At 38.1% G+C, this 24,292-nt stretch overlaps 1 protein-coding gene across 1 annotated transcript in view; it reads right to left on the bottom strand.

Annotated features, from left to right (window-relative positions):
* DDX10 (DEAD-box helicase 10) overlaps positions 1 to 24,292 on the bottom strand; it is a 330,735-nt gene that overhangs the window by 115,716 nt on the left and 190,727 nt on the right. The window contains exons 14-15 of the mRNA XM_066371626.1: positions 18,508 to 18,627; positions 15,115 to 15,276 (exon numbers count right to left, since the gene is read on the bottom strand). Of these exons, the coding sequence (XP_066227723.1) occupies positions 15,115 to 15,276; positions 18,508 to 18,627 (282 nt within the window). The remainder of the gene's footprint in view (positions 1 to 15,114; positions 15,277 to 18,507; positions 18,628 to 24,292) is intronic.

The raw sequence follows: 24,292 nt of genomic DNA, 5'->3' as shown, positions 1-24,292 counted from the left end.
GAATTTATAAGAATATGAAATCTTGAACTTTCAGGTTCTCAGAAAAGTGGCAATATTTTCTCCAACAAAAAAACAATAAAAGATCATTCTTATAAAGCATATTATTTTATTAAATTGCTTTGTAATTCCCCCATTAGTTTTCCAATGATCATAAAATAAAAAATACAATACATTTTTAAAATAAGTAAAAAATATGTACAATAGTAAAATCTAAAACAAACTGACCCAGCTAAACCTCTTTTCCTCTTTATGAATAAAGTCTTAGCATAATAAAAAGGCTATTCTCAATCCATAGTTCATAACTAACAATTTGTGGGGTTTTTTAAATTTTCTTTTAATGAAGTAATATGAAACTGCAACCATGATTCACCATTACATTAAACATCCATTAACATGAGAATTAACAAGTTTTCTAAATTTGGGTAGTCTATCATTACCATTATGCTTTATATATACATAGCTTTCTCCAGATTCAAAAGCCAATTCTAATACACACTCTGAACAGACCTGAGGTTGCTCTGTGCTTATGGCATTGAGAAGAACAGGTAATTGCTACTAACTACCTTATCTAGGTTTAGACTCCCTTATAACAAAGTCAGAACATAAATGTTGAAAGTCACAAAGAAGAGGAGAGTTCACAGACTTGAGACTCACTTCCTATAGTTTCAGACTACACAGTAAAAAAGCTAAATTCTAAGTGAAACTAACAAATATTAAATTCAAATGGCAACTGTGAATGTGTCACACCCTAATGCCTAATGTTAATTTATGACTTTTTGTGCTTATTATTCTTTCTCTACCCCAGTTCTGAGGAAAATCAGTGTCACTTTGACTTTCTAATAAAACATACAACTGGCCCTGGCTGGTTAGCTCAGTGGCAGAGCATCAGCCCGGCATGTGGAAGTCCCAGGTTCAATTCCCGGTCCGGGCACACAGAAGAAGTGACCATCTGCTTTTCCACCCTTTCTCCTTTTCTCTCTCTCTTCTCCTACTGCAGCCATAGCTCGAATAGTTCAAGCAAAGCTGGCCCCACACACTGAGGATGGCTCTACTGCCTCCCCTCAGGTGCTAAAGTAGTTCGGATGCCGCACAACAGAGCAGTGGCCCCAGACAGGCAAAGCACCCTGGTGGGGGGCTTGTTGGGTGGATCTGACTGAAGCAAATGTGAGAGTTTGTCTCTGCCTCCCCGCCTCTCACTTTAAAAAATTAAATGAATAAATAAAAATAAAACATACAACTAATAGGGCAGGTCAAACTTTAAAAATGTACAATTAATTATACAGTAGTACATTCTAAAGGTTACCTGAAAGTTCTAGGACCAAGGTCAGAGGAAAAGGAAAGATGAAGAAACAAAAACTCAGAACATGACTTATTCATTGTCAGTCAAACCTGAGTCTCTATATGCCAAGTCTAGTTCTTTTTCCAATACATTCTAATAAAAATCAAAACATTGGGGTTTGAAGCTTTAACAGATGTGACTTTAATAACTGGTTCTCTAAAGAAATGACAAGTCATTCTGCTTCTAAAGTAAAAGGATCTCAATGTTTCCTTGATTTGTGGGAGGAAAAAAGTAATGGATGGCAGTTTCCAAACATTTGTACCCAAATTTTTCATAAAAGACGGTACCAATTACTGATTTTCTATGGTCATTAGCACACTACAAAATAAATGAAAGTAGCAAAATATTAAAGCATTAAAAACGATTATAACTGTGCTTAGTTTGAGAGAGAGCTCTAGTGTGTGGGTGCATGTATTTGTAATTTTATCTCTTCTCTTTTTCACACACACACACACAATTTAATTCTATCTTCTACAAAAAAAAAAAGTTTTCACATTTTGGAAGGTAAAATTAAGCAGAGGAGTATTTTATGTTAGTCCACAAAGATCACAGTGACTTTCAAGCATTGCGCTGCTTAAACATAAAAAACATCAAATAATTAGAAAGTAATAAAATTTTATTTTTGTAAGAATGTATATGCTCAGTAGCACATGCCTATTGTTACTTTCCAAATAACAGTAATAGCTCTGAATTAATAGACATCAGCAGTGTGCTAGGTAATTTACATATATTTTTAAATCTGCTAACAAAACTGTGCGGTATTGTTATTCCCATTTTATATATGAAAAAATTGAAGACCAAAATGAGTAAGTAGCTTGTCTTTGTCACACAGCCAGTAAGTGATGACCTGAGACTATGACTGTGTCTGTGGAGCCAATGTCTCCGACTACCTCAGCCCCAGCACAGGTGTAGGTCCAGGCACCCTTCACTCCTCCATAGAAAAGTGTGTTTAGTTTTGTAGATGCTAGTGATTCTATCTTCCAACATGTTTTAGATAAATGTTGCATTTCCTTTTACTGTCAATAATGGTATATTATCATATTGGTCTTTTCATCCTGATAGCATTGTTTTTTCTGCTAGCATTTTGTGGATATTAATTTTTTCCTGTCTTAACAGATAACTAACTATGTTGAACACTCAACAAATTTTTTGCTGCAATTATTCAGTGGCTGGCCTTCTCCACAAACATTAGACTATTCAAAAATGGCACTTCAAAGTTCCAAAGAATAACCTCAATATGCTCGCATCAGGAAAAAAAAAGAAATTCTATCCAAGTAAATATAATCTCCATTCTGTGGCTTTCCATCCAGCCAATTTAATCACAGCACAAAAAATTACACTGACAATTTTCCAGTGCTATCGAACTCCAGTATTAATTATTACAGTCCATTATGGATACTTTAAATTTTAGATGACAAGTGGCTATCAGAATTCACATATGCATTCAATGCTTTTCTTTTAAGAGTTCTGCCATAAGACTCAGACAAATGAGAGATATCCAAAACCTTTAAAATATGAATTGAACATGACTTGGACATGAAACTGAATAGAAATAAGAATCAAACTTCAATATTGGGTAAAACAAAAGGAATATTAGAAAACTTCTCATTATTATTTTTAAAAGTTAACACTCTACCTGAACAGAGGCAAGAGTAAAATTAGTCTCTAAAGAGAGGAGAACAGGAAGTACAATTATGGTGATCCAAAATTTGGGAAATGGATTTAGGAAAGAAAGTATAATTTTTTTCCCTTTATTAAGTGAGGAAAGAATTTAAAAAATAAGTATCTGAATTATAGATGCTATAAATAACAAGACATAATGATAAAAGGTTGGAGTACAATGACTTGAGGGGAAAATATAATTGATTTTTATTAGATTCAGTAATTGAGGTTTCCCCCCACCTGCCTTAATTTTATGCAGTTCAAATACTTTAAATCCTTTAATACTCTATTTCATTTTGAGAACAGATTAGCACCAAAAGCTATTTATTTTAGGCCATACAAAAAGAAGGCACCATTTTATCTTTAATTCTGCCATACTATAAATGATCAAGTATAACAGCATAAAATTCAATAATAAAATAAAATTCACATAGGACAGGAGAACAGAAAAATCACATTTCAAGATACAAAATGTTTCCCTTATAGATGTTATTATACTTCTTGTGGCTTCTCACACACTGTCGTCCTTTGTTCCAGAAAAGAAAGTGCCATGAAATATAAATTTAATCAGCAGTCAGGATTATGTATTTAAACAATTTTCATTCCTTAGCAATATTTCAAATTTGTAGATTTGGAAATATAACTCATACTTCAGAAAGTGTTAGAACCATACTCTATTTGAATGAGTCTCAAGCAACTCTGTTAGTGCGGTAAGGAACTGGGTTTCCAGCTGACACACAGAGAAGGAGGGAACATCTATGGCAGGCATGGCCAACATAATGAGTTTATGCAGCCCGTGATTAAATTTTTAATATTCTCCGCTACTTTAAAATCTCAGCTACTCAGAAGAAGAAGCGTCTTTGATTATTGGAAATAGAGATACTTAAGAAGATAGTGATATGTGGAAAAGAATTCCGCATGTGATTAATCTAAGGTTAACTTCCAATAATTGGTTGAATGGATTTGCGATACTTATTTTTTTTAAAAAATTCCATTATAAAGATTTACAACTTTTGAACTCGTCTGTACTCGATATGAACTGTTTGATGTTTAACGGCGATGTGAAACCCACACTCTTTTAGGTGGAGTTTGCCAGTGCGCACCCAAGGTCAAACAATTTGTTATTTTTGTGGTCAAGTGTGCTGAATCAAGTGGCATTGTAGCATAGACAATAGCTACAGTTGATAACTGAAAACATATCCAGGCTGTTTGTAAAACGAAATAATTGTTTTACTTGCGATATAACCCCTTCAAGCTCATTCTATTAATTAAATATTGTTTTGATTGATTGAGATATAGTTTGGATATTTATATGGTATATAATTATATTTTTACTAAAATATATTTTTATTAAAATAATATTGTATATTAAATTCTTTTTCACTCAATTTATTCATAAACAAATTACATAATAAAATTTTGTTTACTTAAACGAATCATTTTTGTATTTAACATTTTTTAATATTAATATTTCGTCCAGCCCATGAAAAAAGTTTTCTTTCTAATCTGGCCCGGGGGCAAAAACTGTTGGCCATGCTTGATCTATGGTATCTTTACTTCAGTTTTACAGGAACCACTTTTTCAGAAAAAAAATTTAAATGGGCCCTGGCCAGTTGGCTCAGTGATAGAGTGTTGGCCCGGCGTGTGGATGTCCAGGGTTCGATTCCCAGTCAGGGCACACAGAAGAAGTGCACATCTGCTTCTCCACCTTTGCCCCTCTCACTTCTCTCTCTCTCTCTCTCTCTCTCTCTCTCTCTCTCTCTCTTCTCCTCCCTTCCTGTAGCCATGGTTTGATTGGAGCAAGTTGGCCTTGGAGGCTGAGGATGGCTCCATGGCCTCCGCCTCAGGCACTAAAAAATGGTTCCAGTTGCAAAAGAGCAATGCCCTAGATGGGCAGAGCATCACCCCAAGTGGTCTTGCCAGGTGGATCCCAGTCAAGGCACATGTGGGAGTCTTTCTCTGCCTCTTCTCCTCTAAAAATAAAAAATAAATAAATAAAAATGTGGTCAACAAAAGTGAATAAAAGGATTACAAAGATTTTTGACCTGAAATATACTCCCACCCCTCCAAAAACAAAACCTTATAAATCTAAAACCCTCCCAGGAACTTGGAACACAACGAGGTTCTCTGACTTGTTATCTATTCAACATCATTTCATTTAAACAACATAAAAAGTTAGTTTTCAATACACAAATCTGTATCAACTACAACAAGGATATGAAGACAAGTACAAAAACTTACATGAAGACACTGATTCAGTAATCAATTCTTTCAAATATTTGCTAGGCTGCTAGGCACCAGGCCCCATGGCAAGCTCTAGGTATATATGAATAGGCAAAAATAACAGTCTTCGTAGTCTATGACTTAATCTTGTCAGACCCTTCAATTCCACTGGCACCAGATTCTACCCCTGCTTCTTAACCCCAGACTCCAATGATTGACCATCAATATAATAACCACACCTCTCAAACACCATGTGGTATTTTTAAAAATTCCATAAAACAAAGAATTTAATAAAAATAGAGATAATAAAAACTCAAGGACTTGCTACACAGTTGATAATATTTATGCAGTTTTGAGTATTCATCTCATTTTAAAAGCTGGAATGAAGAAGGGCTCAAGTACTAAGATGCCAAACAGTATCACAAGATGCTAAAAGCTCATGAGAATAAGAACAGAAACCTCATAAGCAGGCATATCCAATAGGCAAAAGTAGTGCAGTAATAGGCTGGCTCCTTTTTTATAATAAACACAGTTGTGATGGTAAGTAGGAAGAACTGAAAGTAGGAGAGACAGGATTATAGAGAAAGAGGATCTCTTTTCCTCCCCTGTAATAAGCTTTATTCATAAAATCCATTTTAGAACAAGCATGAGATGTTTGGTCCTTGGCCCTCATGATGACATTTCTGACATTCACAAAATTTTGTAAGACCATATGAAATGGGCACTCAATGCACTGTGCAGATGACCCTTTGTTGAGTTGTACACTTGAGACCTATATGGTTTTGTGAACCAGTGTCACCCCAATAAATTCAATAAAACAGATTCTGATACTAGTAACTTCATATAAAGTATCTATGCAATGAACATTCAGGGAAAGATGATATTAGTATGAGATCCTAAACTATAAACTATTAACCACAATTTTTTTATTCCTTGCTCTAGAAACATGAACAATTTCTATCACTTGTCATTTCTTCTTTAAAATCCTCCCCTCTTGTTACCATCCACCACTTTACTATTTGCTTCAGAGCGCTCCTTTGTGAGAGAATGCCTAATGGTTTGAGACAGGTAGCAACATTGCTAAATAGTTAAAACCAAAGTCTGTCCAGTAAGAAAGACCTTGTAAGAGTCCCAAAGCTGCTATTTGTAAGCTGTGGGGTCTTGGACAAATTACTCAAACTGTCTAAGTCTTAACTTATCATCTGTAAAATGAGGTAGCTCATTTCAGAAATTAATTTTCTAAATTTAATACAATAATATATATAAAGCATGTAGTGCAGGGCCCAAGTAACTAACAGCTACTAATGCTTGTTATACTTAATGTCCTTGTTATTAGTATCCCTAAGACGCATAATTACCACTTCCCTCATTCTTAACTACCATATAAATTTATGTTTAAGATACCTGGATTGCATGCCAACTGAATTCTGTGTCAACAAAACAGATTTTCTAAAGAGTCCCTTTAATTCTTTCCTAACCTACTAATGTTCATGCTAGTAATAAATGGAACCCAGAACAATGATGTTTCATGTGTGCAAGCAGCCCAAAGCCACGTCTTTAGACATGGCCATGCTACCTAAAAACACAATACAAAAGGAATAGAGCCCTCAAAGTAAATGTCTAGGGATGAAAGAGAACTTTGTAATGAACTGCTTCTCTCAACTCTTAGCTGTTATAGTAGATATTATCACCCTAAATACAAGTAATCTTTCAGAACTAAGAATGATGACAGACAACAGAGCAGATTTTCACTCCACTAAATCAAAATCCTTTCAGTAATGTGATCCATGACCCATCTTTCACAGCTCTGACTGAATTATTAAAAATTATATAATATGGGCCCTGGCTGGTTGACTTAATGGAGATCATCGGCCTGGCATGTGGAAGTCCTGGGTTCAATTCCCAGTCAGGGCACATAGGAGAAGCAACCATCTGCTTCTCCAACCCTCTCCCTTTCCTTTGTCTCTATCTCTTTCTTCTCCTCCAGCAGCTATGGCTCAGTTGGAGCAAGTTGGTCCCGGGCACTGAGGATCGTTCCATGGCCTAGCCTCACACGCTAAAATAGCTTGGTTGCTGAGCAACAGAGCAACAGCCCAGATGTGCAGAGCTTCCCCTGGTAGGAGACTTGCCAGGTGGATGTCGGTCAGGGCACATGTGGGAGTCTGTCACTCTGCCTCCCTTTTCCTCACTAAAGAAAAACACACACACACAAACACATCATTTCCATGAAAAAGTAATGTCTTTGCCTTTATAATTTACTGATGGCTTTATATGCAAAAATTATACCTTATGCTATAATTTTACTTCTGATGAATGGTTTCAAGAAGTTCAGCAGAGCCCTGGCCGGTTGGCTCAGTGGTAGAGCGTTGGCCTGGCGTGCAGAGGTCCCGGGTTTGATTCCCGGCCAGGGCACACAGGAGAAGCGCCCATCTGCTTCTCCACCCCTCCTCCTCTCCTTCCTCTCTGTCTCTCTCTTCCCCTCCCGCAGTGAGGCTCCATTGAAGCAAAGATGGCCCAGGCGCTGGGGATGGCTCCTTGGCCTCTGCCCCAGGCGCTAGAGTGGCTCTGGTTGCAACAGAGCGACGCCCCGGAGGGGCAGAGCATCGCCCCCTGGTGGGCGTGCCAGGTGGATCCCGGTCGGGCATATGCAGGAGTCTGTCTGACTGTCTCTCCCCATTTCCAGCTTCAGAAAAATACAAAAAAAATAAATAAATAAAAAAGAAGTTCAGCAGAGAAAACAGTAATAGGCCTAGTTAAGTACAGTTACTTATGAATTGATAGGGGAAGCTAAAGACCAGAATAGTCTCAGAAAATAATGATGCTTAATGGCTACAATGAAGCCTCATGAAGAGAAATAAAGCAGCTAAGTAACCCAAAGCAGTCACACAGGGCCCCTGAAGTCCACCAGGTGGGTAGCTATCCATTCCAACAAGCAGACAGCTAAGACTGTACTCCTACTGATGCTGTAATTTATTTATTTTTATTTTTTGCTATAAACTAGTTAAAATTCTTATTGCTTACTTTCTAAATCCTTAGTAAGAAAGATTTACTGGAGTCACAGAACAAATTACAAAGCTTTCAGAATTTGGTAGATGAAATTATGAGCAAGGAGAGATGTTACAACATGGAAGAAAAAGAGGCAGGAAAAAAAGAATGTCTGAGTCCTACATTACAAAGACTGAGTACGTATTCAACACTATGGTGAAAGGCTGTTAATTTTAAACAGTGGGAGCAAACAACTACTTTCAAACAGTTACTAAGACTAAGTTCACTTATATATTAAATATCTTATACTTTTAATAGAAGATAATCACGAAATATTTTATATTTTGAACATGCTAAAAGAATATTCCTAAATTTATAAAAACTGAAAATATACACAGTTTAAAAAATACAGTGTATGTCAAATATGAGCTTATAGTATAGATTTTTATAGAATTTTCTTTTCAAATGTTAAATTCTTTCAGGCACATTGCTCATTCATAATTTTGTGTCAAATGTTTCTTTACCTTTTCTATCTTCATGATGTAAAGCTTATTCCTAGACTGTAAAGTGAGTAATTCAAGTATTCTTTAGGGAAATACAATTCTTCTCCATATACTTTCATAGAAATAATAAAATTAGAAGTGACAGCTTCAAGGGAAACATAATTATAGTTGCCCAAGATAAAACCTTATGCTAGAAGAACTAAGTATTGTCATTATAGCAAGTAATCTACTCAATTAGGGGGAAAAAATGACAACATCAAAACCAATAATGTGTTCAGTTAGAGCAATTAAAATAAAATAATCTGTGCAAGATTAATAATATATTTAGATTTTGAAGTAAAAGTTTAGTAACCATTGGAAAATAAGTGAACTAGAAGTGTTAGCACAGGTAGCTAGTTAATATTAATAAAAGAATGGAGCAAACGAAATCAGACATTAAGCCAAATAAACTAGGGAGCTGAGTCAGACATTAAGACTGACTTTCTAGAAAGCTATAGCATTAACAGCTCCACAGGAGACCTCCGCATCCTCCTGAGAGAACACTTAAGTCCCAAAGCAGGATCACTGGGGAGACAACCTGGCCATACCCAGATTACGCAGGGAGAACTAAAATAACTAAGGAGAAATGCTTAACTGGGCACATGTGCACTAAGAACCAAGATGGCACTGTAAGGGGAAGAAGTCTAGTCTGGGAAAAGGATAAGATGAGATAAGGACACAGAACCCCAGAAGATCTAGGAAAGGAATTGGATAGAGCAGGGGTTGGGAACCTATGGCTCGTGAGCCAGATGTGGCTCTTTTGATGGCTGCATCTGGCTCGCAGACAAATCTTTAATAAAAATAATAATGTTAAAAATATAAAACATTCTCATGTATTACAATCCATTCATTTCCTACTGTACATGTTCATGGATGTGGGTGGCTGGAGCTAATCACAGCTGTCCTCCGAGACAACACCAAATTTTTATTGGATAATGCGTAACGTATGTACATGGGTCGTTGTGTGGCTCTCACGGAATTACATTTTAAAATAGGTGGCGTTCATGGCTCTCAGCCAAAAAGGTTCCAGACCCCTGGGATAGAGGGAGGATCCAGCACAAACCCAAAGAGCCAGAACAGAGATTGGTTAGTTTAAAAGAAAAGCCTCGCCCTGGCCGGTTGGCTCAGCAGTAGAGCGTCGGCCTAGCGTGCAGAGGACCCGGGTTCGATTCCCGGCCAGGGCACACAGGAGAAGCGCCCATTTGCTTCTCCACCCCTCCGCCGCGCTTTCCTCACTGTCTCTCTCTTCCCCTCCCGCAGCCAAGGATCCATTGGAGCAAAGATGGCCCGGGCGCTGGGGATGGCTCTGTGACCTCTGCCCCAGGCGCTAGAGTGGCTCTGGTCGCAACATGGCGACGCCCAGGATGGGCAGAGCATCACCCCCTGGTGGGCAGAGCATCGCCCCTGGTGGGCGTGCCGGGTGGATCCCGGTCGGGCGCATGCGGGAGTCTGTCTGACTGTCTCTCCCCGTTTCCAGCTTCAGAAAAATGAAAAAGAAAAAAAAAAAAAAAAGAAAAGCCTCTCTCTCCCAAGCCTAAAGTAACATTATCAAAGTTTAACAAAAGCCTGTTGTTCAGCAAATGAGTTTATAAAATTTGTATATTTTGCCTGACCAGGTGGTGGCGCAAAAAAAAAAAAATTGTATATTTTGAGTTTGCTTACATTTATTGTTACAATATGGTGCAGGGCAGCCATATGTGTGCTTGCCCTCAGAGCAGGGCAGTTGATTGCAAATTATGAATTGCATCCTGCTTGGGAGGGGCCATTGTTTTGCTAATGTTTGCTGGAGGAGCGGTCTTTGTGGGCCCAGCCAGTTTTGCAGGGAGAGCAGAGAGAATGCAGAATGCTGAAGAAGAAGCCAGTTTGGCAGAGAGAATGAAAGTTGTGCAGATGGGGACCAGAGCTGAGGGGCTTTGGGAGCTCCACTAAGACTGGTGGGCCTTTGATTCCAGGAGGAACTGGAGAAGATTCTCCTGGTTGTGGAACCGGAATATGTGTCAGGGCTTTGGGAGCCCTGAATGAAAGAGAAGGGTTTTCCCTGCCTGTTGGCTTGCTGGCCAGTGCGAGACTTTAATAAATGGAATGGCCCACCATTTTTTGGCTCCACTGTTTCTTTACTGTCTGCCCAAATCCAATGAGAACTTGCATGACCATGATGGTGGCGGCCACTAGCCCCACACCTGTCTAGGTAGCACATGTTTCTTCACGAGCTCGGCCATTCATTTGTTCACTCATTCTTGCTCATTAGTGGCCATGCAAGCTCACCAGCCATGGGCCCAAGCTTGGACAAGCTTCAAGCACAGGCTTGGATGCAGCAGCGTAGTGTGGCTGGAGGACAGCCAGGATCAGAGACTATGCTGGACCACTGAGCGCAGGGTGAGACTGTTATAGTTCTGGATCCTGACTCACCTGGTGGTCAATGAAGTTCACCAGGCCTAAGACTTATTCCACTGTGAGACAGCTAAACCACCTGGTCATGAATGAGGAGATACTGGGCACCTGGAGACAGTCCCTTACAGCTACTCCAATAATCTTACCACTACCTCATCCTTCCATGTGCGAGTCCCCGAAATGCTTTTCTTGTGACTCCGTGGAAGAACTCATTTCTACTGGTGAAAGAAACAAGCCTTATCATTAAGCAAAGAACTCAACTTGTGTCAGCAAGGAAAATTACAAATTAAATCCCATTTATCAAAGAAGGAATAATTTTCTTCTCATGTCTTTCCATTACACACAGAGCCAGATGCTATCTTTCTGATCATCTGCCATTAACTTCCATTCCTACTTCCTCGGTTTTCTTTTTTTTTTTTTTTTTCATTTTTCTGAAGCTGGAAACAGGGAGAGACAGTCAGACAGACTCCCGCATGCACCCGACCGGGATCCACCCGGCACGCCCACCAGGGGCGACGCTCTGCCCACCAGGGGGCGATGCTCTGCCCATCCTGGGCGTCGCCATGTTGCGACCAGAGCCACTCTAGCGCCTGAGGCAGAGGCCACAGAGCCATCCCCAGCACCCAGGCCATCTTTGCTCCAATGGATCCTTGGCTGCAGGAGGGGAAGAGAGAGACAGAGAGGAAAGCGCGGCGGAGGGGTGGAGAAGCAAATGGGCGCTTCTCCTGTGTGCCCTGGCCGGGAATTGAACCCGGGTCCTCCGCACGCTAGGCCGATGCTCTACCGCTGAGCCAACCGGCCAGGGCTCCCTCGGTTTTCAGAATAGGAAAATGCAGTGCAAACTGGTTACCAGTAATCCCAGGTTGAACTAGGTAATGCCAGACTCAGAATTCAAATGTAAGTATTCCACCATACTTTCTACCAAACATTACATCAAATGTTAAAACTTGCCATTTAAGAAAATACTTTATATGTCTTCTAGGCGTAAATCCAGTCCATGGAAGCTTGGAATATCACCTATTTTAGCACCTGTATTGTGTCTTACATATGTTAGTGTAATAGATATTCTAATTCGAAAGCGCTCATAAATGTGAAAGGTTCTCTAATTCAATACATAAATAAAGCTTCATATATGGGTAAATAACAAATTTACTGATAAAAATACCAATAAAATAATCATATAATCATGTTTGTGACAAGAAGCATTTATACTAAAATAATAGAAGACTATTTTAGTTATTTCCTTGTTTTTTTCATGCTACATATTTTCAACCTCCAATATGGAGGGTAGGCCATGGGTTACCTTTGAAAGGTCGGTGGATAATGGGGGATGGTCACATGGGGAACCCAGACCTGCAAACTTTGGCTAGGACCGCCCACAACCAAGCACGCCAAAAGAGGCTTCACAGGAACCCTTTGGAAAAAAGCGACCGTCTGCCAGCCAGTGAGATTTCACCACGTCATATTAGCTCGACTTCCCTAGAGGGACCCTTTAAATATCTCCCATGCAGTTTAATCCTTGTGACTTCCCTGGCCTCCATCTCCTCCATCTTTCCTCCGGGCCAGGGAACTTTGCCGGGATGCTGCTCTGTACTCAATAAAGCCTTTTGTTATTCCACACTTTGAGGCTCCAGGCCCCTTCCTTCCTTCTTGGCATGGAAAAATACTTTACAAACTTGTGCAGAATATACTTAATTTATATAAAATAACATTTGATTTATTTAAGACCTACTATCTAATTTAATTACAAAGGTACTGACTTCAAAACTACCAGTATGTAAAGTTCTTGCAATTTCTCTCACAATTACGCCATTTCAAAACTGCTGTTCAACCTCACTATGAGATAATCACAGTGATAGTTTTAAAATCATATGCTACATTTTAAGAATGGTACAAACAAAAGAAAACGATTATTTAAAAGCTTAAAAATAAGTGGAAATGGAAATGTGCAGAACAATTTATATACAATATAGCATCTTTCACATAACAAAAGGAGAAAATAAGAATATATATTTCTCCTTACTCCTATTCATACACAGAGAATGGAAGGATGCATCAGTAATTAATAAACAGAGTGACCTAAAAAGAGGTATGAATAAGAGTAAGAGGTATGGCAGAAGCCAGCCATTTTTGTGATCCTGATTTTGTAACAATATGAATATACTAGTCGTTTCAAAAATTTTAATGTAAAAAAAGGTTCCCAAAGTATATGCAGTGACAGACTGTCCATAATTAAGTACGTATAAGTTAATTATAATCTTCCCGAGGACAGAGGAATCTAGGTACTTGAAGTATTCTATCTTCACAGCCTAGGGTAGCGCCTAGCACACAAATGTGTAATAAATGTACAATTAGTCAATTGATAAGAAGTTTCTAAAGGATTCAGAAACAGTATTCCATCACTTTGGATACAGCAGTAACTTCCACACATGGTGGGGGGTGGGGGTTGTGAAAGGGAAAACAAAAAGGAAATATTGTTTTACATAAATTCTCCGTATTTCTTTTACTGCTGGATACAATTTAAAAATAAAGGATAAAACGTTCTTATAATCAATCTTCCACTGGATACTCAAAAGTAGACTATGAACTGAAACATCACAAGCTACCGACACTTTTAATATTAAAAATTTTAGTATTAAATATTAAAAATAATAAACATAAATTATTAACATCAAATTTTCATTTGAAGTACTATACTAAAAGCAACAAAGCAGGAAATGTTTCGTTATCTCAATAACATAAATGCCCAACAACTGTAACCAGTGTTTTCAGGTTCATTAGTTCTCCCTATTTCTGAAATGTCTTTCTCACAATTCATTTCTATCCCTGAAGCTATCTTCAATATCTACTTTTTCTTATTCATCAAATGAGACTGTGAAGTTGCATCAATTCTTAAAAAAATGAGAACTGCTGATCTTTTAAAAATGTTTTACTGTGCTATTAGTTACAAGGTCAAGTAGGAGTCAAAAACTCCAAGAACCCTTCTTAGGATATATTTAATAATGTCCTCATGAAAAGGTTTAAAAGTTTCTTAATACAGAACTTAATATTATATCAATGATTCTTGGATATGATGTTGTATTACCCTGAAATCATTCAATACCTCAGGGGCATCCTGCAGAAATATCTTTTAAAAATGTAAATCTGTTTTATTTCATTAAATAATTCATTTATCTAGCAAAATGTCTACTTTTATAGAAATTAAGTAGTGTGAAAGAACAGCAATATCATGTGTAATCAGAATGGAATAACCCATTTCAAGGATCAGAGGAAACTGCCAAGTTTAAAACTAACAGTGCACGTGCTTATACAGAAGCACTCTTTCAAGATTTCTTTTTTAATATAGTAAGTTTAATTTTATATCCATTACCAAGTAATTGCTATGGGAAAAAATGAAAATATTAAACTGAAGCTTAACACAACACCAATGTCACTCAGATTGGTAACTGGTGAAACAAACTGTATACATCCATTACATGGAATACTACTCAGTAACAGAGAGAATGAAGTACTGATACGCACAGCTTGGACGAATCAACAGCGAATTATGCTGAGTGAAAAAAGCCAATCCCAAAAGTATACATATACCTACTTGCATTTATATAACATTCCTAAAGTGACAAACTATGGATATGGAGCACATGGAATCTCTCCGCATTACTTCTAGTAACTAGAGTACAACTACAATTATCTCAAAATTAAATCTTCAATTTAAAATCATCATTAATATTATTTGGGTCACCTCAACCAAAAGCGGATTAAAGTGACAGTCTCAGAAACCAGTCAGTATACAAAGCTTCTACCAATCAAAAGAAGGAATAGATAAAATGACAAAAAGAGCCACAGAAAAAGAACTGCTAGAGAATACAATAAAGACAGTAATATGATTGTTAATAAATATCTAATGAATGTTTAGCTATATATAGGAACATATTAAATTTCACTAAGTAGTAATCATGATGGACAAATTACCCGATGTTTTGCCTTAATTTTCTTCCTGTATTCTTCTTTGTCAAATTTGTCCTCTTCTTGAAGTCTTTCCTTTGCTTTATCTAAGTTGATACCACCAGGGTTGTCCTCTTCCTCAGTGTCCTTGGAGACGGATTTCTGCACCTGTGGCCACTGCTGAACCAACTGTGGTGCGGACAGGAAAAAGATTCAAGTATGAGACGGGAGACAGGGAACATCAACAGAAAACCACTTCCCTTTGTATGATGATTTTCAAACAGTGCATACACACACTTTCTGTCTTACTACCTATATTTCTTAAACTTTCTAACAAACTTTAAAATTAAAGTGAACAAGCCACAGAAAAGATTGTCCTAGTTAGGATAAAGCAATGCTACCTAACCCAACGAGAGCAAGATTAAGGGGCAATTTCATAAATTCACTTAAAGTAGAAGGTAGTCAGTCCCTCAGCATCTTAGTCTGCTACATTCCACCAACACGACTCCACATGACCTGCACGGGGGCCACTGCCAGGCTGCCCAGAGCGCTCCCTCCCTGCCAGCTACCATAGCACTGAGTGGACCTCAAATACTTTCCTCACTGTACTGGGTTGTTTTACTTCCTGGTTTTCTGACCAGAATGAATCTCCTTGAGGGCAGTCATGTCTTACTTGTGTATTTTCAGAGCCCGACCCAGGCTCTGGCACACTTACGTGCTCAGAATGGATCCATGGATCCATACCAGCTGGTACAACACAGAAAGACTGAAATAACTAAGTGTGAAGGAGAAAACTAGTTTGGGTATACAGGCCTGTTCAGGTTTACATGGTTTTACAAATACAGTATATGGTTAGGAACAAGGTGAAATATAAGTCATGGCACTGATCTGGAAACTGGGAGACCTGGCTTGATATCTTGGTTTTCTCACCAGCCCACTGCACAATCCTGAACATATTATTTAATCTCTGGGCATCTGCATCCTTGTCTGAAAAATAAGGTTGATTTGACTCAATAATCTTCTAGGCCTAACACTGTAAAGCTCTAGACAATTTAGACAAACGTGATTCTCTTATTTTACCTGGAAGGATTTAAGTAGCTGCCACTGTTTTGAAAGATTGCTAATGAACCGGCAGGCAAATGGAAGCTGTTAGGCACACACAGCACAGGTATTAATGTAGCTACGGGTCATTCAAGATGAGATTCCTACGGAGTTTCAACATGTGGCAACAAATGGGGTCACATGCTCACCACATGAGCAGCCAGGTCAGCAGTTACTGATGCTGAATGAAGATGCAGTGAGGGGACCAGCGGTGGCAGTAACATGTCATCCATTGCTCTAACTCAGGGGTCGGGAACCTTTTTGGCTGAGAGAGCCATGAACGCCACATATTTTAAAATGTAATTCCATGAGAGCCATACAACGACCCGTGTACATTACACATTATCCAATAAAAATTTGGTGTTGTCCTGGAGGACAGCTATGATTGGCTCCAGCCACCTGCAACCATGAACATGAGCGGTAGGAAATGAATGGATTGTAATACATAAGAATGTTTTATATTTTTAACATTTTTTTTATTAAAGATTTGTCTGCGAGCCAGATGCAGCCATCAAAAGAGCCACATCTGGCTCTCGAGCCATAGATTCCCAACGACTGCTCTAACTCTTCACCTTTTTCTATCAAAGTGAAAAAAAGTCCAGCCCTCTGTGGGCTGAACAAATAGCAGTATTTCTTTCAGTTTTAGATCAGAATTTTCAATGTGGCTCACACCATACAGAGCTCTTATCAGCAATAAGTTTACATCATAACATTATATAGTTGAGGATTTAGTTACCTTGGAGCTATTTGTATAATGTGCCATTAAACTTAGTGAAATAGTAAGGAACCTCATTATGCAAACAACACTAATCTTGTTTTACAGTAAGCATCTGAGGTAATACAACTACATTCTAGTTCAGCCTGAGTCATAGATGCTGACCTCTTTATAGTAATTTCATAAAGGTTCATTACTTATCAATTATATAGGTAGATGCCTCTGTAACTACCAAGAACTTGGAATTGCACTTCATTTTGTTAGTTTTCATATGATTCACATATCATTTCACTCCATATTATTAGTGCAAATCTAGGTTTCTGAATAAAAGCCCCCTTCCCCAAAGAAACAATCAGATCTTTCTAAACTTCAAAATTAAAAGAAAATATATGTCACTCAGTATAGACTGCTTAGGTTGCACTTGTATTAATAATGATGAAATATCTAATGTGACATATTACATTCGGTATAAAAAGCTCTGTTATTTTATTGGGGTATCAGACAACAGTCCACTCGTACAATACACTTTTTTGAGGGTTTATTATATGTTAGCCACTGTTCTAAGTGCTAAGGACAGAGTAGTGAGCAAAGTGAGTAAATACCTTCCCTCCATGTCTTCCACTGTGTAAGACAGACAACCAAATAAATATAGAAAAAGAAGACAGGGTGAATAAAAGACAGGGAAAGGGAAGCGAGATTATGGTAAATGTGGAATGTGTGTGCTGTGTTAGGATGAACAGGAAAACCTGTAGCTTGGTGAGAGTGAAACCAAGAAATGATTTTCAGAAGACCCTGCAAGGACCATTAACTTCTAGCCATTACTCCTTAGGTGGTCACTTGACTTTCTAGATGTCCTTCCTCCTTAAAAAGCAAACATAATGTTGGTATGTAATAGAGTAACCTTTCATGAGCAATCTGTGAGCAGTAACCCTTCCCTACACTATGGGTATATATTTATAACTAAGACCAAGGTAATAATGAGAGGACAATTAGGCATCCATGTGTCTGAAATTATTTTAAAGCAGAGAATTCCTTCCCATAGCAGACCAGCAAGTAAGAAACATGCCAATACAGCATCGAAAATTGAGGAACAGCAAAGCAGAGGCTTTTCAGATGTGGCAAGTAGTTGTGCTACTACTTGTGTTTGTTCCCATAGAACAGGGTGGATATCATGACAAGAAAATCTAATCTATAAAAGCAGAATTTAGGAAGTTCAAAACCAACTCTGTTGTTATCACCAAGGAGTGTCTCAGCTTATGGTCAATAAAACGGTCTTGCCTACAGCTATCTAGCTGCTGGAATACGTACAGTAACAGTTAAAGGAACTGCTCAGCATATTTTACAGAAACATTTTTTTCTCATTAGTGAATCTTAGTAGACAGTCCAACTCTTTATAATACTTGGACATACAGTAAGTCCCCACTTAACATCCTCGACAAGTTCTGCAATATTAAATAAAACGACCCATGATGGAACCGATTTCACCATAGGATAACTGATACAAACAAGAATTAGGTTCCCACATCATCTCATCAGTATTGCAAAGAAAGGACGTTATTTGAGGACCTGTTGTACCTCAGAAATGAAACATTTAAGAATCTTACCTCCCCTTCATCAGTAAATGTTATTTTCTTATTCACTTTAAAATTCCTCTTCATTATTTTTTTCGCTTCTGCAACCTTGGTCACTTTTTTCTTGATACTGGATTTAGAAGATTCTTTCTTCTGTGTGAAAAAAAACCAGATGATTAATATAAAGTAAATTATATTAACAATTTAACTCTGGAAATACTGAACCTCTGAGCTTTAGGTAAATTGAGGATAAGAACAGCATCTGCTTGACTCATGGTGGTACAGTGGATAGTGTCAACCTGCAATGTTGAGGTCACAGGTTTGAAACCCCAGGCTGGCCCAGTCAAGGCACATACGAGAAGCAACTACTACAAGTTAATGCTTCCTGCTCTTCCCCCACCTTCCTTCTCTCTCTCTCTCCTCTCTCTAAAATCAATAAACAAAATCTTTTTAAAAATAACAGTACCTATGACATAGGGTCATTGGGAGAGTTTAACAATAAATGTAACATACTAACTATAACTGTTAGATAAACCTCAAATACCACTATTTTATGTTGATTGCATGCTACCTAAAGAAATTATAGCAACTACTTAGACATTTAATTTGCAAAATCCCAAACTCTGAACTTCCTAGTTGATTTTTTTTTAAACTCTGAACCAAAGGGAACCACCCAAGAAAATGCTAAGAACAAGAGGACTGATCTAAGACACAAGAATTATCAGAAACTTCAAGATGAACATCAACTACAACTGTTAATTATGGTAATAAATATTCACCCAAAAAACCACAATTTATTTAACAAATATTACTGATGAATACAAAAATGCTTAGAAATATAACACCATACAGGGGCCAGAGGGACAGCAGTCAGAAGGAAGGGGGAGAGGGGATGGGATCAGAGAAGGTGAAGGGATTAGTGAAATTATATATACATAACACAGAGGTATAGATAACAGGACAGCAAATCCTAGAGGGAAGGGGGGAGGTAGTTAGGAGGAGGGGGCAAAGGGGGTATAAAAAGGGACACAGGGGTACGGGGTGAGGGAGTTATATTCAGTGGGACACTTGAATCTGTGTAAACACAATAAATTAAAATTAATAAAAATAAAAGAAATAAAACACCATAAAATCAAAAACTACAAATCTACTAAAACAGGTTTCTGAAATGTTATTTAAAAAAATTAAATTTCTAGATAATGATAATAGCTATTATGAAAATGAGCTAGCATCTCTGCAATAACATCACAAGTACATGAAAAGTTTGACAATGATGGTTCTTTTATGTCGGCATTAATGACACTACTTTTGTATTTCTGGTTCTTAGTGAGTATATGCAAATTATAGTATCAGACCACTTAAGGATCTGCTAGGATTTTAAATCTATAAAACATTTATGAAAAGATTCATCTCCTCTGAAGTAACTAATTCTTATGACATCAGACAGAAAAATCAATATGCTACAATCTCTATACCTACATCTGGCACAATTTTTACTAGATTGAGTTTCTTTTAGGTTTCTTCTTGCCATGGGATACCCCATCACCCCCACTCCGGAGAGGTCCATGAGGGGCAGACGCCACGGAGGGGCAGAGCATCGCCCCCTGGTGGGCGTGCCAGGTGGATCCTGGTCGGGCGCATGCGGGAGTCTGTCTCTCCCCGTCTCCAGCTTCGGAAAAATACAAAAAAGAAAAAGAAAAAAAGACTCTTTTTATATAAATAGAACAGTGGTTGCCAGGGTCTGGGAAGAAAAAGAATAAGAAATGAAAAGATGCAGGTAGGCCCTGGCCAGTGGAAGTCCCAGGTTCAATTCCCGACCAGGGCACACAGAAGAAGTGCCCATCTGCTTCTTCCCCTTCCCCCTCTCCTTTCTCTCTGTCTCTCTCTTCCCCTCCCACAACCAAGGCTTCATTGAAGCAAAGTTCACTCAGGCACTGAGCAGCCAAGGCTTCGCTGGAGCAAAGTTCACCCAGGCACTGAGGATGGCTCTGTGGCCTCTGCCTCAGGTATTACAATGGCTCCAGTTGCAATAGAGCAATGCCCCAGATAAGCAGAGCATCGCCCCCTAGTGGGCATGACAGGCGAATCCCAGTTGGATGCATTCAGTAGTCTGTCTCTCTGCCTCCCCACTTCTCACTTCAGAAAAATACAAAAAAAAAAAAAGAGGTACAGGTCAAAGGAAAAACCTTTCAATTATAAGTTCTCAAGTTCTAATGTAGAGCACTGAGCATAGTTAACAATACTGTATTATATACTTGAAATTTGCTTAAGTAGAACTTAAGCATTCTTATCACACCAAAAAAGGAGTTAACTGTGAGGTGATATGTTAATTATCTTGATCTTGACATGGCAATCATTTCACTCTATATATGTATATGGAAACATCATGCTGTACACTTTAAATATATACAAGTATATCTGTCAATATTCCTCAATAAAGCTGGAAAAAAAAGAAAAAGAATGAACATCACCACAAGTAGAAAAACCATGTTTGTGAAATCTTTGCAAAAACTGTAGTCTTAAAATTAAGGTCCACCTAAAGGGTAGAGAATTTTAGTTTTGTAAGATGAGAAGAGGTCTGGGACTGGCTGCCCAACAATGTGAATGTACTTAATTAAGTGAACTTATAAAAGGTAAAGTGGTAAATTTACGTTATATGTATTTTACCACAATTAAAAATAAAATTAGCCTGACCAGGCGGTGGCGCAGTGGATAGAGAGTTGAACTGGGATGCCGAGGACCCAGGTTTGGGACCCCGGGGTGTCAGCTTGAACGTGGGCTCATCTGGTTTGAGCAAAAGCTCACCAACTTGGACCCAGGGTTGCTGGCTCGAGCAAGGGGTTACTCAGTCTGCTGAAGGCCCACGGTCAAGGCACATATGAGAAAGCAATCAGTGAACAACTATGTGTCGCAATGCGCAATGAAAAACTAATGATCCATTCCTGTCTGTCTGTCCCTGCCTATCCCTCTCTCTGACTCTCTCTCTCTGTCTCTGTTAATAAAGAAAAAATAAATAAATAAATAAATAAATAAAATTAAGAGTCATCTAGAATATAATTGGACTTCAGTTTAAAATGTTATTACAGAAACAAAGTTTGTCTCTTCCGAATCCCTACACAAATGTAAACTTAAAACAAAGCAATAGTTCTAACATTGCCCAGCAGCTGGACATGGGAAGCAGGGTGGGCAGTAAAGGCAAAAGACCTTCAAACACTGATCAACTAAAATGATATAATACCAAAGTGCTTAAAAACTATAAATTATAGAAATAATCTTATAATGATATAATAAATCACATAGGGTTTCTTCAAATGTTCATTTACTAATCTCACTGTTTAAAGTTTAAGAAAAGGCAAGCTATCATAAACTTTGTTTATTTGCATAAATTTGGTCATAATCAGAAAACCAGGAACAAATGAATTCAAGAGAATGATGAAAGCCAGTGAGGTTTCTAGCCACATCTCAGTTATCATTATCTCTGGAGTTGATGATATCAGCCTGTAAAACAGATTTCGCATTCATTCTTGTTCCCATCATAGTAAGCCCTAGTAATTACTTGTTTTCTTGTTTTATTTTTCCTAATGAATTGTAATCTTCATGAGGGCTAAGACCAGTTGTATTGTATTTGTGTCCCCAGGGCATCACTGAGAGGCTAGCATATAGGAAGCATTCAATAATTATTTCTTGAAAGAAGAATTAGTGAATAAATCCTCACTTGAATAAAGCATTACTTCATTTACTGTGCATAACAACCATGAGTCAAATCTTGTCCCTGATAATTTAAATTAGAAAACCAAATCTTAAACTTAGCACTTTGTTAAAGGCTGCATAACTTAAACCCAAAGGTGTTTGACGTTGTGGTTCATGTCCTACAATGCTCAATTTTTGTTCAAACTGCCTTGGGTTACAGGATTATAATTTAACTCATTATTTGCCTTTTAAATGTCGATCAGCTTTGAAATAATGTTTGAAAATTTCTATTTTGAGAAATTACACCTTTTTTCAATTTTTTAGTTCATTGCCTTGAATAAAAGTTTTTTTCAGGTTCTACTTTCTGATGCAGTATCTGTATTCATTTTTTAAATAATTGTTTTCATATCCAAATATGTGTTTTTTTGTTTTTGTATTTTTGTGATAGAGACAGAGAGAGAGAGAGACAGACAGACAGATAGGAAGGAAGAGAGAGAGATGAGAAGCATCAATTCTTCGTTGCGGCTCCTTAGTTGTTCACTGATTGCTTTCCCACATGTGCCTTGACCAGGGGGCTAAAAACAGAGGGAATGACCCCTTGCTCAAGCCAACAACCTTGGGCTCAAGCCAGCAACCACAGGGTCCTGTCTATGATCCCATTCTCAAGCCAACAACCCGGCACTTAAGCTGGTGAGCGTATACTCAAGCCAGATGAGCCAATGCTCAAGCCAGCGACCTTGGGATTTCAAACCTATGTCCTCTGCATCCCAGTCCAATGTTCTATCCATTGCACCGCTGCCTGGTCAGGCCCAAATATAAGTTTTAAATACTGAATATGCACCCTGACAGTGTCAGCCAGCATGCAAACGTCCCAGGTTCAATCCCTGGTCAGGGCACACATGAGAAATAACCATCTGTTTCTCTTTCCTTCCCACTTCCCCCTCCTCTCTCCCTTCCCCTCTTGCAGCCAATGGCTCAACTGGTTTGAGTATCAGCCCCAGGCATAGAGGATAGTTCAGCTGATCCAAGTGTGGGCCTCAGGCACTGAGGATAGCTTGGTTGATACAAGCATCGGCCCAAAGTGGGAGTTGCTGGGTGGATCCCAGTGGGGATGTAGCAGGAGTATGTCTCATTATCTCCCCTCCTCTCACTTGAAAAAAAAAAAAAATACTGAATATGATATTTCAAATTAAAAGGCCCCAACCCTACTTCCTCTCAGATGAGAATCACAGCTAGTAAAGAATTTATCTGTATAAGATACCATATTCCCCATGTATAAGATGCACACTTTTTTGAAAAATTTGAGGTCTAAAAACGGGGTACATCTTATACAGTGGCTGTGACATTTCAAATGCCATAGATGGAACTGAGGATGAGGCAATACTTGAAGACAGTGATTCGTCATCAGACACAGATAAGGACAAGCTAATGGATGGAAGTTTTGACAGTGATGAGGAGTTGTATGAATTTTATGATGAATAAAACTTGAGTTCAATAATTTTATGTAATACATTTTTTTTCAAATTTCAGGCCCCAAAATTAAGGCGCGTCTTATACATGGGAGCATTGTACACATGGGGAAATGCGGTACTTGTCTCATTACTTGATATTGACATTTTATAAATTTTATCTAGAAGTTAGCCTACAAATCCATTCCAAAAATCCTTTCAAATTTAAGAATATTTTATAGATAACATGTATTTATCCCAAATACAAAATCATGGGTGAGAACCTACATATCCTGAAAGTTTCTCATTTTTCAAGGCTAGATTAGTCTTGTGATTGTATAAAGAAACAAGCCAGAAGTAAATGTTAATCTCTTTATCTATTCCACATGGTCAAAAAAGCCATACATCACTATTTTCTTTGTATTCTGTGAACTGCAATTCCAATGTATAAAGTGATGAAAACTGTTAATGGACACAACATATTAAGCAACAATAACAAAATATTTATTATAAAATAGTCATGATTTTTTAAATCATCTTAACAAGTCAACATTAATGGGAAAACAGACAATTGATAATTGCTTGTATATTTTGCCCCCCAGACAAAACACTACACAGATATGTAGTGATCTCAGCTTTGTTTTGACTTCCTTTCTCCTAGTAATGGAGGATCATAAGGC

Source organism: Saccopteryx leptura, chromosome 1 (assembly GCF_036850995.1).
Source record: "Saccopteryx leptura isolate mSacLep1 chromosome 1, mSacLep1_pri_phased_curated, whole genome shotgun sequence".
Classification (NCBI taxonomy): Eukaryota; Metazoa; Chordata; class Mammalia; order Chiroptera; family Emballonuridae; genus Saccopteryx; species Saccopteryx leptura.
The sequence above is the reverse complement of the archived record's forward strand: the minus strand, read 5'-3'. Positions and strand labels throughout refer to the sequence as shown.